This window comes from Lynx rufus, unplaced genomic scaffold (assembly GCF_022079265.1).
Source record: "Lynx rufus isolate CCGP_SWC_20201006 ecotype Redwood Valley unplaced genomic scaffold, mLynRuf1.p SCAF_49, whole genome shotgun sequence".
In the NCBI taxonomy this organism is placed as follows: Eukaryota; Metazoa; Chordata; class Mammalia; order Carnivora; family Felidae; genus Lynx; species Lynx rufus.
The window spans coordinates 895,735-912,596 of record NW_025814866.1 but is presented as its reverse complement, the minus strand read 5'-3'; the positions used below and the strand labels follow the sequence as shown (position 1 = coordinate 912,596).

The 16,862-nt window shown below is 50.5% G+C and overlaps 1 protein-coding gene across 2 annotated transcripts in view; it reads right to left on the bottom strand.

The window, feature by feature from the left end:
• BCAP31 (B cell receptor associated protein 31) overlaps positions 1–16,840 on the bottom strand; it is a 30,160-nt gene extending 13,320 nt beyond the window's left edge. The window contains exons 1-4 of one of the 2 annotated variants that reach the window (XM_047098396.1): positions 16,757–16,840; positions 15,589–15,724; positions 13,965–14,065; positions 7,296–7,443 (exon numbers count right to left, since the gene is read on the bottom strand). In XM_047098396.1, the coding sequence (XP_046954352.1) occupies positions 7,296–7,443; positions 13,965–14,065; positions 15,589–15,680 (341 nt within the window). In that variant the 5' untranslated portion in view covers positions 15,681–15,724; positions 16,757–16,840. Of the gene's footprint in view, positions 1–7,295; positions 7,444–13,964; positions 14,066–15,588; positions 15,932–16,756 lie in introns of those variants that run through there. The other variant, XM_047098397.1, reaches the window with a different exon arrangement.
• Between the last annotated feature and the right edge of the window lie 22 nt (positions 16,841–16,862).

Sequence of the window (16,862 nt, the reverse complement as noted above, 5' to 3'; positions counted from 1 at the left end):
GGCACCGCCACTCTGCAAGCGCCCCCAGCACAACCGCCAGCCCCTCGGCCTCAGAAACCCCGCTGGCTCCTCCCCTTCTCACCTGCACCTCTCCAACCTCCCTCAGCACCCCTGCTACTGTGCCCTGCCTCAGGCCACCGGCAGCTCGCTCTCCCACAAACTCCGACTCGGTCTCCCTCCATCTGGACTCTCCCACCCACTCCAACCTTTGCGCCGTTGTCAAACACGGACACGCGACTCTGACCAAGATGCAGTGCCCTCTGCCACACGGAGGTCAGGTGCAAACTCAGAAAGCAGCACTCAAAGCCCTCTACCCTCGCTCTCACCACACCTGACCCACGCACCCCACACTCAGACGAACTTCCTCGGGTTCAGGGGCCGAGCCAGCACCTACCAGCGCAACATGTGCAAACACAAACGAAAGAGGCAGAGGCTTCCAACAGGATCAGGAGACCCACAGCACCTGGCCTGAGGTGCGTGCAAAATGGCAACTGAGGGGTGTTTTCACGGTTTATGACCAGAAAAATGGGGGAAGAGGGGTTTGATGCTCAACAGTGGATAACTGGTTAGACATGCAATAATGCTGGAGAGGCAGATCAGTTGTTCTAGAACGATGCTCATGATAAACTTGGTAGAAAGAAAATGCAAGTTCCCACGTGGCAGCTACTGGTTGAGCCCGCCTTTTAAAGAAAAGTTTTTTAATGTTTATTTTTGAGAGAAAGAGACACTGTGAGCAGGGGCGGGGCAGAGAGAGAGGGAGACCCAGAATCCGAAGCAGGCTCCAGGCTCTGAGCTGGCAGCACAGAGCCTGACACGGGGCTCGAACTCACAAACCGTGAGATCATGACCTGAGCCGAAGTCGGACGCTTAACCGACTGAGCCACCCAGGCGCCCCAGAGCCTCTTTTTTTTTTTAAATGTTTATTTAGAGAGAGAGAGAGAGAACGCACCCACATGTAAGTGAGCAGGAGAGGGGCAGAGAGACAGAGAGAACCCCAAACAGGCTCCTCACTGTCAGCTCAGAACCTGACATGGGGCTCAAACTCACGAACGGTGAAATCATGACCTGAGCCAAAATTAAGTCTGATGCTCAACCAACTGAACCCTCCAGGCACCCCTGCTTGGGTGTGGTATATAGAATGCTTAGCAAGTGGTAGCTGCTGTCAGGTGTAAAAAACTCTTATGAAGATACACAGCAAAGGTATGGGTCAACAGCGGTTACGGGAATAATAACATTTCAAAAAATTTATTTTATGTATTTAAAGCCTCATCTTCCTCCAAGGACTATGTGTTACCAGATGGCAATAATCTTCAGCTGTATGAAAGGGACCGAGAGAGTAGTCAGACTCGTGAAAGCAACACTAACAAGGAGGACATGCAGGAAGGTAGATTTTAGCTTATAAACGGCACAGGAGCCTTTCTACCAAAAGCTGGGCAATAACTACTTGGGGGAAAAAACCAGCCCACCATCTGGTCTACAGTCAGAGGCGGGCTGAAAACCAACAATCTGATATTGACAGCTCCCACCAGATGAGCGGCTATCTGAGCAGAGGATCAGACTAGGTGTGAGCTTGGGCTCGGGCCACTTAGAACTTGTGCGACTCGGGCCACTTGTCTCTCCACTGATAAGGCCCACAGAACAAAGCCGATTATTAAAGTTCTTCCTGGGTCTGAACGGAACCAGAACCCTAATGAGCCACACAAACAGCTCACACACAGAGGTGAGGTCACAGGGCCACGCAGTCTTAGAGACAAGCCCTCATTTTAACAGATGAGAACACAGAGTGCCAAGAGGGGAGGAGCCTATCCAAAGCCACGCCCTGACCTGGGGGGATCCAGTCTCCTGACTTCCCAATGTTGAGTCCTTCTTCAGACGCTGTGACTCTACGTGTGGATCTGTACGGGCGTGGCACCCCAGGCATCCTCTCCAGCCGTAGCTCCAACACAGGGCAGGAAGGGCTACTCATGTGCAGGCCTCCCCCAACTGCCTGTCGTCTTCTCCTTTCCGTGGCAACAACCCGGCACCGTCTCGTGGCAAGTAATGCTCACGTGTCCGCTGAGTGACGACTGTGAGTGGGAACACACAAAGCAACTGCCATAACAAAACCAAACCTGACCCTGCAGAGAGAGATCTCTCTTGCTCGTTCTTTTGGAGGTTTGCGTACAGCTGACAGGAGTTAAGTGGTTCCGGGGCACCACGCTGAGTCAGCTGGGAGAGCATGCAACTCCTGATCTTGAGGTCATGAGTTCGAGCCCCACCTTGGGTACAGAGATTACTTAAAAAGAAAAGAAAATTCTTAGAGGCGCCTGGGTGGCTCAGTCTGTTGAACGTCTAACTCTTGATTTGGGCTCAGGTCATGACCTCGTGGTTGTGATCAAGCCTAGCATCGGGCTCTGTGCTGGGTGTGGAGCCTGCTTGGAATTTTCTCCCCCCCCCCCACCCACTTGTGTGTGTTATGTGTGCACTCTCTCTAAAAAAATAATTTTAAAGTAAAAAAATAAAAAATGAATTTAAAAATATTAAAACAACATGTTCAGGGGCCCACAGACAAAGACACGTAGAACAAAACAATACAAGGAGGCAGCCCTCCACGTAGGGCACACAGTAGGTGCTAACAGACGAGACAGCCGTTCTTCAAAGGGGAAAGTGCTTCAAACGTCACAGGGCAGGCACAGCATGGTTTCTGAACCAAGCAGATAAACAAGGAGAGCAAGAGAGCTCTCCAAGTGTTTTAAATGCCTTTGACTGTGTCCAGACACAGAGGACTCCTATCCCAGGTAGTGAAACTGCACAACACGGCCACAACTGCCATCCGCTGGTGACCTCTGGAGCACTGCGCTTGGGTAGATGTGCCAGAGCGGTGCCATCCAAGCACTAATGTGCACGGGGCGGGGAGCAGCCGGGAGCTTGCTCAAGCGCAGGCCCTCACCAGGAGGCCGGGGGCAGGTCTGGGGATCTGCGTTTCCAACAAGCTCCCAGGTTCAGTTCCTACTGAGGCTGCTGGGCTACAGGCGGTCAGAGCAGCGAGGCGCCAGGGGAACAGGACACCACGGATCCATTTCCCACGACTCGAGAGAGTTCAGAGGCAAAAAGGAACACAGTGCCTGGGAGGACTGACGTGGGAAAGTGGTTTCTAATACTAAATATTTCAAACCAGCTCACGTATCTGGGAGCAGGGAACTGGTTAAACGCACAATGGTCCCCTCACATGACTGACTACACGACCGTTAAAAACAAGAGAAGTCTGCATGAGTCATTTGGAAAAATCACGAAGATAGATCATTGAGTGAAAAGGGCAAGTCAGAGCAGAGCAAAAGAACCCACGGCACTCGTAAGAGAAAAGTTACACGTTACGTAAAACGTTATTTTAAAACTTTGGAAACATCCCAATTATTACCCATCTCTGGGGATGAGACGAGGCACTCCCTCCTGCGCCTGACATTTTTTTTAAAATATTTTATTTTTAAGTAACCTCTCTACCCGACATGGGGTTTGAACTCACAACCCCAAGCAAGATCAAGAGTCACATGCTCCACCGACTGAGCCAGTCAGGTGCCCCAGGTGCCTGACACTTCTAGATTATTTGGGGGCCTTTATTTTGTGATGAACAGGTATAACACTATAATAAAAGTAACAAAAAAGACAGTTTTGTTTTCATTGAGTTTCCTGCAAGCCACGTATATGGGTCATGTGGACGTCAAGTCTAGACAAGACACTTCTATGGTTTACGTGCAAAGAGAGAAGTTCCTCAAGGACCACAGCCACCGTATAAGACCTCACCCCTAGATTACAGAGGAGTATGTCTTTCTGGAAAATTTTAGAAACAATTACACAGACTATTTGTGGGCAACTGGGGAATCCACACTGATCCCTGGGGTTACCGTTTCCTCTTCTAAGAAGCTGTACGAGACCAACCTCACATCTTTTTGGATCAGCTACTGGACAGGGACATGGGAGGGTGCAGCAGGGGCAGTGAAGCATCTTCTAGCTACAATGGAGAGGTAGGAGATCCGTGGCTCCCGGAACAACCACGCCCAAGAAGCTACCACAGTCTCTTGTCCCGGCTGACTCGTTTAAAAGGGAACTAGATCAAGTGTTCGGTGCTTGTAAAATGGACAGGTCACGGCAAAGTGGGGGAGATGGCTCCTAGGGCAGAGAATAAGAGCAGACCGGAACGGCGAGCTCAAATTTCACTCCATCCTCCTAACTTCTGTGCATCCTTCTGGGAACAGCCTAGCATGTAAACGAGTAGTGTTCTTCTCTGAAGCCGCCCCCTTAGGTTACAAAGGAAACTGTATCCCGATGATGATGCTGTTACCGGACTCGGCATTTACCAAAACATCCCCAGAACCAGACTTGAGTGTGTACTGTCCACGTCAACAAGTCAACCGCAGGAATGACGCTGGAGCACCCAGGTGCACAGCGCTGCAGAGAGAGGGGACTGAGACGAGCACACACTCACTCGCCTGGCACTCTTGGCTACCCACTGCCCCTGGCCCAGCCACACGGCCCTGTCCCGGAGGGTCCCTCTGGAAGAGACTGTGAAAGCAGAACCGTCAGGAGAGTAACTTCAAAGACACAGAACGTGGAGAATAAGCACCACTCTACCCTCCACGGTGACCACCTCTGAATTCTAATCTCGTTAGTTTAGATATGCAAATCTGCAGTTTGCCAGCGTCTAGCAAGAGGTGGGGTCCCAAATGCAACCCTCCAGGCAGCACCAGCCGACACAGGTCAACGAGGCTGGCACCTCCCTCCTGGCAGCCCCAGCCTTCACGCAGGGGGCTAAGAGCTCTTCTTCTGCCACTACCTGCCCCTAGGCTGCAAGAAGCCACAACCCCAGGTCCGTAGGAGATCCTGACTGGCCCTGGCTCTGCCGCCCTTTGTGAACCTACACAGTCATTTACAAATGTGTCCCCCACTAAAAACTCGAGTCGCAGGGCACCTGGGTGGCTCAGTGGGTTAAGTGTCCGACTTCAGCTCCAGTCATGATCTCATGGTTCATGGGTTCAAGCCCCGCATCAGGCTCTGTGCTGACAGCTCAGAGCCTGGAACCTGCTTCGGATTCTGTGTCTCCCTCTCTCTCTGCCCCTCCCCTGCTTGAGCTGTCTCTCTCTCTCTCTCAAAAACAAATAAAGAGTAAAAAAAAGTTGAAAAACAAAAACAAAACAAAAACCTCGAGTCTTGTTAGACTCGGCCCTATTAGTGAACCCATCCAGACAGCTGTGGATTCCCAGTGGCAGCTAACCTACCTGCTGTTCAAGCCCTCCCAGCTCCCATCTCTCTCAGCACCTGCTCACCATGACAAGCCCCAAGTGTCCTCCGCAGAGAAATGCTGAGCAGGCTGAGAGTGGAGGCTGTCCCCAAATGCAGCGGGTCCCTGCAGCAGCTACTCATGGGAGTTAGGATCCCACCTGACTGCATCCTGTCATGCCAGCACCCTGACCGCACTTCGGCATCTGGTCCCTAGGAATCCAAAGAGAGCCTGGCAAACACCGTGCTGAGAAAGTCCAGACACACTAAATGGATGGAGGGCAGGTGAGACGGACAGAACTCATGCTCTCTGAGTTCATAGTCACCAATGATCTCTCTCTCTTCTCTGAGAGCATACAGGCTATTACTCTTTCTAAAACACGAACTGAGATCGAAGTCAGGCCTGCACACTCTAGTCAGTTCTTCACCAGCCCTCTCCCTCGGCTGGAAACTGGGGTGTTTGTGTGGAGTCTCCCAGCACCTCTCCTACCCCGTGGCTCCTCAAGGACCAGCAATTTCACCTGCAGAAGGCCTCAAAGAGCCTCTGGACAGGATGCCGTTAGTCTGAGCAGAAGTTAAGCCCCTCACCTGGGATTTCCATTCTCTCGTTCCAAGGCTTCCTTTACCCTTGGCTTTCTGCCCGCCCTTTCCTTACCTTACATAAAAAGGTCAAAGTAACTACCTTTGCCTCAGGTCTTTCTTTGTTTCACCATCCAGCTCACTGCAGGCTTTCGCCTTCCTGACGACACTTTTCTTACAGCTCTGTGTGCTCTCTTGGTGCGGTCCTTAGTTTTCTTTCTGTCCTTCCTATCTTCCACAGAAAACGTAAGCTGGCCTGGGAGTCCCTCCCCACACCCCAAGGCCTCTGTGTGCTCTTCAGACACAGTCAACTCTTCCTCCTCCCAGGGGCTCACCTACAGTTAGACTCAATCTCCCAGGACCTGCTTCCCTTTCAGTCTCAAACCACAAGATCACGCCTCTTTTTCGGAGCATCCCAAAACCCTCCAACTCCAGGGTATGTATCCTCCCAGCCTTCTCGCTGCTGGACTCTCCAGTTTGAAGACAGCATGCCTGCAGACCCCTTCAGTGATCCAACAGACCACTTGGAAAAGCTCTGCCCTTTCCGGCTCCAACCCTACCACCTTCCAACTTCGACCTGAAGTGGTTAAGGTCACCTGAACAAGGGACTTTTCTTTTGCAAACCTGAAACCCAAGCAGGTAGTCATTCTAATGCCCACTGAAGAAGGATATCCAGCTTACTAGAGGCAGAAAAGCCCTGCTAAAGAATTCACACGCTACCCTGCTAACCTCTGGAAGCCCTTGGCCCGAGTGTAAGGTTTACTCCCAGCCAGTTAGCACGCCCAAGGGCAGCCGGGCCTTTCTGATGGGAAATCTTAAGAGCAGAAGGCAGCAAACTGGCCTCCAGACTCAAACAGGTACTTTATTATCAGTTTGGTCTTACCCAACTAGCCACCCCCTCAGCCCTGACTGAGGCACTCGGTCTCGCCAACAAAACAACAAAAAAACAAAAACCACCAGAAACACACAGGCTGCTGTGGAGCACAATATTCTCCTGTAACAGATCTACACCGGGGAAGGCGCTGGGCATAAGCATGGTCTCAGCCCCTTCCTGACATTTCTGCCCACTCTTCTCAGGTCAGGTGCCCATGTCCAAAAGGCTCCTATTCAATTAGCCCCTTTAATTAAGTTGGCCTCCAAAGATACTCTCCCAGAGTACGACGCCTCTTCACTTACTCCAACCCATACGCAGAGAGCAAGCTGGGCATGTTTCGCCCTAAAAGAGCACGTAGCAAGTTATGGCAGAGACAGAACACAAGTCTTCTGACCTTCCAGTCACTGATCTCCCACCACCACACTGCCTCTGAAGGTCAGAAGGAAAGCTGGAGGCTCCGGGGAAATCTGGTGGCTTCCAGAACACAGACAAGGCCTCCGGTTCAAGACCAAAGACTGAAGAAGTCAAGGTCACAGGCTAGCCCAGGGCTCCCTTCCCAACCCCTAGCCCCTTGTCCCTCCTCACTCACAAGGACAGCAGCAAGGAAAAGCCAGCAATATAGAGATTCCTCTGGGCACGGAAAAGCTTCATGTGGAAGTGTTCCATGGCCCCGGGATTATTCTGCAGGTTCACCTTCTCTGTCACATCATCATACTTCCGGATCTCACGCACAGCATCTGCAGCAGAGAAGAGACGTGAGGGCATTTAACTCCTACTGACATTGGGGTGTCCAGGGGAGAGGCAGCAGGGCTCAAGGTGACCTCACTTCCGTCACATCCGCCACCCCAGTTATCCCCCGTTCTACACACACCTTGGGGGACACCTTCTCAAGAGCTCTGCTCTCAGACCCATTCTCTCCTTTGGTTTTTCTCAGGTCGCTCCCTGGCCCCAGCCTTCACAGACCACAAACCCGCTCATATCAAGGTGCTAACCAAGTCTGAAGTGTTGCTGGCAATGGCCATGGCGCCCCCAACATGCGATTCTGCTTAGCTCAAGTCGGACTGGCCATCAGGTGCCCCAGTGATAAACCAGGGTAATCCCCCACTGAGGAGGTACCAGTGTCCTAGGAGTCAAGACCCTGAGGGCGCCTGCCTGCTAAAGACTTGGGCTTTGGGGCACATGGGGGCTCAGTCGGTTGAGCATCTGATTTCGGATCAGGTCATGATCTCACAGTCCGTGAGTTCAAGCCCTGCGTTGGGTTCTGTGCTGACAGCTCAAGCTTGGAGCCTGCTTCGAATTCTGTGTCTCCTCTCTCTCTCTGCCCCTACCCTGCTTGTATGTGCACGTGTGCTCTCTCTCTAAAAAAATAAACATTACAAAAAAAGACTCAAGCTTTTCCATTCCTAAATTTCGTAATGGGTTTTATTATATAAACAATATTACCCTAAAAATAAATGTTAAGATGTCTACATTACCCAAAGCAATTGGCAGATTGCATGCAATCCCTATCAAAGTACCAACAAACAACATTTTTCACAGAACTAGAACAAACACTTCTAAAACGTGTATGGAACCACGAAAGACCTGGAATAGCCAAAGCAATCTTGAAAAAGAAAAACAAAACAGGAGGTATCACAATTCCAAATTCTAAATTGTATTACAATGCAGTAGTAATTAAAACCATATGGTACTGGCATAAAAATAGACACATAGATGAACAAAACAGAATAGAAAATCTAGGAAAAAACCCCACAGCTGTATGGTCAATCTTCCACAAAGAAGAAAAGTATATCCAATGGGAAAAGCACAGTCTCTTCAATAAATGGTGTCGGGAAAACTGGACAATTCTTCATGCAAAAGAATGAAACTGGACCACTTTCTTTCACCATACACAAAAATAAACTCAAAAATGCATTAAAGACCTAAATGTGACACCTGAATCCATAAAAATCCTTGAACAGAGCACAAGCAATAATTTCTCTGACATCAGCCACAGCAACATTTTTCTAGTTATGTCTCCTGAAACAAATAAAACAAAAGCAAAAGTAAACTATTGGGACCACAGCAAAATACAAAGCTTCTGTACAGCAAAGGAAACAATCGACAAAAACTAAAAGGCAACCTATGGAATGAGAAAAGATAAAAAAAAAAAAACTTCAAAGAAAAACCAAAAACTGTCTTATTCTGATTACAAAATGAATGCAAGCTCATAAAAAATTCAAATACAACCTGTATACCTGAAATGTGTAAAGAGAAAGAATCCCATGACGTAATCACCTCCAGTAAGCATAATACGTTGGTCATCTTACCTAAAGCAGTCACTGTCAGCCACGTTACCCTATTTCCTCTGTAACACACACCCTAATCTGATATTATCCTAATTACAGGTTTATTGTCCATCTCCGCTGAATCAGACTACAAACTCCACTAAGGAAGAAATCTTTTCTTCTACATCCAGGCCCTAGCACAGCTCTGGGTGCACAGGGGGCATGCAAATAACTACTGAATCGCCAATAGCCTCTGCTCCTGGGCGGCACTGTTAGACGTAGAGTGCCCCAGTTTACAAATATACTCATATCTGTTTGCCTATTATTGTAGAAATGGAATAACCTACTGCTTTTTCCTCCCTTACCCCTGAGACATCTTTTTAAAAGCTGGCACATAAAGATCTACCTAGAAAGGTCTGTTAACAGACACCCATGGGAAAGGAGCAAGTTAACACTATATGGACACTGTTTGGTTCTTAATGTCTGGTTTGAGACTGCTTGGGGTTTTTTTTTTTTCCAATTAAAAAAAAATTTTTTTAACATTTATTTTTGAGAGAGAGAGTGCAAGTGAGAGAGAGCACAAGCGGGGGAGGGGGAAAGAGAGAGGGGAAGACAGAGATCACAAGCACTGCAGCACAGAATCCAATGTGGAGCTGGAACTCACAAAACTGTGAGATCACGACCTGAGCTAAAACCAAGAGGTGGATGCTTAACCAATTGAGCCACCCAGGCGCCCCGAGTCTGCTGGTTTTTAAGCTGACTTCACATTATAAGAAATGTGCTGGGGCGCCTGGGTGGCTCAGTCGGTTAAGGGTCCGACTTCGGCTCAGGTCATGATCTTGCGGTCCGTGAGTTCGAGCCCGCGTCGGGCTCTGTACTGACAGCTCAGAGCCTGGAGCCTGTTTCGGATTCTGTGTTTCCCTCTCTCTCTGACCCTCCCCCATTCATGCTCTCTGTCTCAAAAATAAATAAACGTTAAAAAAAATTAAAAAAAAAAAAGAAATGTGCTCTTTACTGGCATTGCACCCTTGTGTTACATCTGGAACGTGAAACAAGCATTCTCCAACACTGAGCAGGAGTTACAACCAGGACAACAACATACCTATTTGTTATGAACTGTGTGTTCCTGTCCCCCCCCCCCACCATTCCTATATAACCCCCCATTCCTATAACCCCCAATGGATTGGTATTAGGACGTGGAGCCTTTGAGAAGGGTTAGGTCATGAAAGTGGGGCCCTCATGAATGAAGTTAGTGCCCTTATAAAAGAGACCCCCCCGAGCGCTCTCATCCTTTTTGCCACGTGAGGACAAAACGAGAAGGTTTTATGAACAAGGAACAGGGCCCTCACCAGACATCAAATCTGCCGGTACCTTGATCTTGGACTTCCAGCCTCCAGAACTGTGAAAAATACATGTCTGTTGTTTAAGCCACACAGTCTATGACATTTTTGTTATAGCAGCCCAATCTAAGACATAAAACTTAAAATGTTCATACCTTTGGGGGTGCCTGGATGGCTCAGTCAGTTAAGTATCTGACTCTTGATCTCGTTTTGGGTCATGATCTCAGTTTGTGAGATCCAGCCCTGCCTCAGGCTCTGTGCTGATAGCGCAGAGCCTGCTTGGGATTCTCTCTCTCACACTCTCTGCCCCTCCCCCGCTTGCAATCTCTCTCTAAATAAACTTAAAAAAATGTTCATACCCTCAGATTCACCTATTCCACCTCTATGAATTTATCCTACATGAACATTTGCATAAATGTGTAATGATACAAGTGCGACTGTAAAGAAAGAATTGAATTACAGCAAAACCATGTGTTAGAATACCACACAATCTTTAAAAAGGATGAGATTGCTGTAAAAAGATATCTAAGACAACACGGAAAACACACAACCAATCCAGAATAGCGTGTACTATGATCTGAATCCAATCCCAAGTGGTACGTAATATACGTATATATTTTTGCTGTTTATTTATTTTTGAGAGAGACAGCACTAGCTGGGGAGGGGCAGAGAGAGAGAGGGAGACACAGAATCCGAAGCAGGCTCCAGGCTCTGAGCTGTCAGCACAGAGCCCAATGTGCAGCTCGAACTCACGAACTGTGTGATCACGTCCTGAGCCGAAGTCAGACGCTTCACCAGCTAAGCCACCCAAGACACCCCTGGTACTTGATGTTTTAACAAAGATGTCAGCATGGAAAAATGCTGTGGAGGGGTGCTTGGGTGGCTCAGTCATCATCTCACAGCTCATGTGATTTAGCCCTGCATCAGGCTCTGCACTGACAGTGCAGAGCCTGCTTGGGATTCTCTCTTGCTCCTCCACCGCTCATGACTAGTGCACACGCGCGCGCTCTCTCTCTCTCTCTCTCTCTCTCTCAAAAAATGTTTTAAAAAAAGGCAGTTCGGGGCGCCTGGGTGGCGCAGTCGGTTAAGCGTCCGACTTCAGCCAGGTCACGATCTCGCAGTCCGTGAGTTCGAGCCCCGCGTCAGGCTCTGGGCTGATGGCTCAGAGCCTGGAGCCTGTTTCCGATTCTGTGTCTCCTTCTCTCTCTGCCCCTCCCCCGTTCATGCTCTGTCTCTCTCTGTCCCAAAAATAAATAAACGTCGAAAAAAAAATTTTTTTTTAAATAAAAAAAAAAAAGGCAGTTCAACAGCTTAGAAGAGGAGAATGAAAAATGCCTGTCGAAACATACAACAAAATACCAACAATGGTTTTCTGTGAGACATGGAATACTAGGGAAGGGGGGGGAATTCAACTTTCTGGGTTAAACTTCTGGATTTTTAAGAATGTGCTATTTTGTGATTTAAATAACACACATTGGAGCTCCTGGGTGACTCAGTAGATTAAGTGTCTGACTTGATTTTGGCTCAGATCATGATCTCACAGTTCGTGGGACCAAGCCCTGCATCGGGCTCTGGGCTGACAGCTCAGATTTTCTTTCTCTCTCTCTCTCCCTCTCCCTCCCCTTCTCCCATGCGCACTCGTGCGTTCTCTCAAAATAAACTTTTAAAACAAACACACTTTTCTACACCACCATTTGCATCCAGAAACCCCACCGCCCTAAGGACCACCATAGCCAACGGCAGGGAACAGATGGGATGGAGTGTTAGGCCACACTAGCCCAAGTCACAAAACAGAGTGCTGCCCTCCCTGTATCAGGCCCCTGGACCAGGGCAGCTGACCCTGGAAGTTCATCAAGCCCACCCCCAGCCCCAGCCCTACCCCAGACCCCTCCCAGATAAGGCTAGAGTCCAGCCAGGGCTGAAGCTATAGCTAGTTATGCCCATCACCTTCCACCAGGATTTCCTGCTGACGTTTATATTTTTAGAGGCCTCCAAAGACCTCTCTATGTTACACTTCTTACCGTTAGAGTAGAAAGCAGCCAGTCGTCATAGCCAGTGTCTCTCTACAACTTCCAAGCAGTTCCCTGACCTCAAAAAAAAATAGCACCTTTGCCAACTACTGGATTCTGCAAAGGGCCTCCCTGGCCCATCAGCGATGCTAGAAAAGAGAGCACTCGTGGAGCCTGGTGCAGAGGGGCAAGGCCCTAAGGGAGCACCCCAGCATAGCCCCTGCCACTCCCATTCTTGCCCCTACCCTACACCCAAAAGCAAAAGCACACACACTCGGTTCCGATCTAAAGTCCAGCTTTTTTTTTAAGTTTATTTTTGAGAGAGGAGAAAGAGAGAGAATGAATCCCAAGCACGCCCCACACTGTCAGCACTGTCACACAGAGCCCAACACGGGGCTAGAACTCATGAAGCATGAGATCGTGACCTGAGCCAAAATCAGTAGTCAAATGCTTAAAAGACTGAGCCACTCAAGCGCCCCTACAGTCCAGCTTTTAAATGTGCAAAGGCTAACGCAGGTATTCCCTACCCACTCCGTGCTCACAGAACACTCAGGGAAACAACCTTGATTGGAAAGAGCTACCTCCTGGGCCCCTGCCAAGTATTTCAAGAACAGCACGGTTGCATATGAGGGCAGCTGGTACCCACCCTACACCGCTGGGAAGGGTAGGCCGCACCTGGCCTGTTCAGAGGAAGTCCTGCCTGAACATATCCCTTCAGGCCCCAAGACATTAGGAAGGAAATGCCTAATGCTCAGCTAGTGAGTGGAGCCTTGCACATTGCCCCTGAACCACGGCCCCCTGCCCTTCCACCCACTACCACATTTCTGCCAGAAACTAAGGGAAAGAAGAGCGTTTTGAGTCTAAGCAGGTCACACTCTGGAAACGGGACCGCTGTCTGCAGCAGGGCCCAGCCAATGCTTTCAAGTCCAAATAGGGGGACGTACTGATCACTTACCACAGCGAAACGCACGTTTCACAGCCGGATGAGAACTATACTGATTCCTCTGGTCTCTAAACAATCACACCGCCACCACATCACAAGATGCCTGCCTTCCATCTTAACACCACAAGGCCCCGGGCCCCATCCCCGAGCATGCTCTGGAACCAGCTTATCTTTCAAGCCCTGCTGGTATGCACCTCAATGTGTTTATAGAACTTCATGGCCAGAAGGACCCAGAGAGACCTGGCCTGACCCATCCAGAGAGATCTGGGATATACTGCCAGACCTCTCAGTCCCCCCCCCCAAGCCACAGGACGTGGCAGCTTCCTCCCCAGCCCCACTCCCTTTTGGTAGCTCAGTTCCTTATTCACAGCCTGTCTGTGTGACTCAAGAGCAGTACTGCTTAAACCAAGGTCAACAAGGACCAGCCAGCTTCTCTCGGTTTCAGTTCTGGAATGACCTCAGGAGCCGCCCCAGAAAAGTGAGGTGGCTGTCATAAAGTGCATAAAGGCTGCTGGTCAAAATAAAGGCCCTGCCGGCAGTCAGCAGCACCCTCTTCCCAAGAGAAAGACAGAGGCACCGAAGTGGTCTCCTCTGAGAAGCTCAACCTGCAGGCTGCCCGTGGCACGGAGCCTTGCAGCAGAGGCCATGCCATGGCGAAGGGTCTGGGCAGGTGGCCGCCCTCAGCCACGGCTCACTCACCGATGACCAGCAGCACAAGGATGACAATGAGAACTACGAAGAAGGTATTGCCGTACATCACCACCAGCTCCACCAGGCGGGACTTGAAAATCTTCTGCCATCTGTGAAGACAAAAAGGCTGAAGAAACAAACACACTTGGGACTCGGGCCCCAGGAACAGAGCCAGTCCCGCACTCTTCTCCAATGGCTGAGTATCTTGAAAAGACTCGGCCTCAGTGGCCTGCAGTGCTCCAATTTAGAACATCTGTTCAAGAGCGGAAAGGAGAAAAAAAAAAAAGGGCCTGTGCACGTATAAAAAATTTCTAAAAAAGCACAATCTTAAACGCTAATCATCTCTAGGGAAAGAAACAAAACCTTTGTTTGATTACTAAGGTATAATTAACACACGACATACTACCAGTTTCAGGGGCAGGAGAAGCGAAAACCGGACCTTTTGTTGCGTTCCTCTACGTGATATTCAAAACGTTGGCCACACGCACACTTCTTCAAACAGCTTCTCCACGTGACCCAAGTGCGTTCATCTAGACTCCCACCACCCTAGGTTATTGTGAAGCAGACCCAAGACCCCTCTTCATTTCCTTCCATAAGTACGCAAGGATGTAACTCCGTCACGAAAGCACCTTTGGGAATGGCTAATACAATCACAATGCCATCGCCAGACTCAAGAAAATTAACAAGAATCCCTCGTTATCAGAGCCAGAGTCCCAAAGTCCAACTGCTGCATTTCTTTTTAAAGCTTGGTTTGTTTGAATCTGAACTGATGAGGTTTTGACTCTGCATTTAGTTAGTATTTTCAATTTCTCCTCACCCTCTTCTGTCTTCCTTCCCAGACCACTTTTTGCAGAAACCAGGGTGGTTATCTTACAAAGCTGCCCAGGTCGCAGCTCCAAAAGGGCCTCTGTCTCTGCATCTCCCCCCTGAACTGTATGAAGTGTGAAGAGACTCAGATCTGGCTTTGGCAAAAACATTTCTTAGACAAGGTTGAATACTTTTTATCCCATCAGCGGTCCGTATCTTTCAATTAAAAAGTTTTTTAAAATACCTGTGAAGAATTAGCGTTATTTGTAATTTTCTAATTAAAATCAGAATGTGTTCACATATTACCTGCAATTAAAAATTAATCTCCAATTAACTCCGAACAGGCCCTCCGTTCTTTAAAAGGAATATGGCTTCACCTCTCACTGGCTGAGTAATGCTCATGAGGCTCCTACACAATGCCAGCGGGACTAGTGAGGAGGACAGGAGTCACCAAATCAACTACAACATGACCCCACGGTGTGTGTCTTCCAGATGCCACACTGCCATCCCCTGAACCCTTGGGGACCAAGGGAAGGCGGAGGGCAGCGTTCCCAGAAACATAACTAGAGACAGCTCTTCCTCCTTTTGGGGAATTCTGAAGGCCAGAAGGCAGGGTGCCCAGGGAGGGAATTCAGCAAGACGTGACAAAGCAAAACCGTGTAGAAGGCCGGCAATAGTTATCACAGCCCCTGCCACCCCAACCCCACACGGGTTCTACCTGTTTCCATGTGGCCCCGATGCCGGGGTCTTCCCAGCTTTCCGTACACAAGCTATGGGGCTCGGCGCAGTCACCCTCTTGCTCGCCCGCTTGCTCCACGGGCCTTACCTTTTGGGAGAAATGAAGGGAATGCAGAGCAGCAGCACAGCAAAGACCTCTGCGTAGAGGAAGGTGGCGACTGCAGTCCACTGCAGACTCATCCTGTTGCTAGAAGGTTTCCAGCAGTGAGATGTGAGTTTGTTTCCTGGCAGGACAGAAAAGGGACAGAAGTCGTGAGAGCTGAGCGGCCACTCCTGACCCTCTACCCCAGCATTCCACTCGTTTTCCAAACCACTGGCTGAAACTGGGAACGACTCGGCAGGGACACTTGGCCAACGGCGCCCAAAGGCCTGACAAACTCCCGTTTGCCAGGGCGGAGGTACTTGCTGCCTCCTAGCACGCGCATTAAAAACCACCCTTCTGGGGAATTCCTTTCCCGGTTGAGTTGGGCAAACTCCTTAGGCCTGCCTACCCGAGAAAGCGTTCTGAATTATGATCATGCAGACGAGACAAAACTCTCCACATCCATCGGGCCCTCTCCCTTCCCAGCCAGCTCCGGGGTGGCCGCATCTCGATAACGCACTTTTCCCCAGAGCCGCGGCGTCCCCGCCCCCCAGGGAAACCGAAAGACCCTTCCCTGCCGAGCCTCTGAGCCTTCCCAAACAGGGCCGAAAGAGAACCTGCAGCCTCCCTCCGGGGCGCGAGCAGGGGCTAAAAATGGCCTTCCGACGCCGCGTCTGCCTCCCACGAGGTGGGAGAACTCGAGGTACCTCAGAGAGCCCCGCAGAGCGACTCCTACCGGGCGGGAGTCAGGGCCAAAAACAAACGCAGATCCCGACTAAGCGCCTCATGGCCCCGTCCAAAGAAAGTTCTAGAAAAAGCGGTCTTTTCGGAAACCGGAAGAGCCCCTCTCCTCAGCCCTGGTCGGCCCCAGCGCCCACGCGGCTCGAGACCCGCCCTCCTCCGCGCGCCACGCGCGCGACCCCCCGGGACGCGGCCCTAGCCCGCCACGCCCCCCACAGGCCCCACCCCGGCGGCCCCTCCCCAGGGGCTTCGCCACCGCCCCTCACCCCCGCGGAGGCCCTGAAGCCCCCGGAGCCCAACTGGAGCCGCCGCCCCGACTTCCCTCCCCAGCCCCGTCCCCGCACTCCCGGCTCGGCCGTCGTCCCCACGCCCCGCGGCCCCTCCGCACTACCCGCCGCTGCCCCTCGTCGAAGGCCCGGAGGCCCACGCTCACCGAGCTTCCCACGGCCGACGCACACGCCCCGCCGCCGTCACCGAACGCTCCCACCGCAGCCCTGGCCCCGCCCCTTCCCCCGCGGCCGGAAACCGGAAGCACCCGC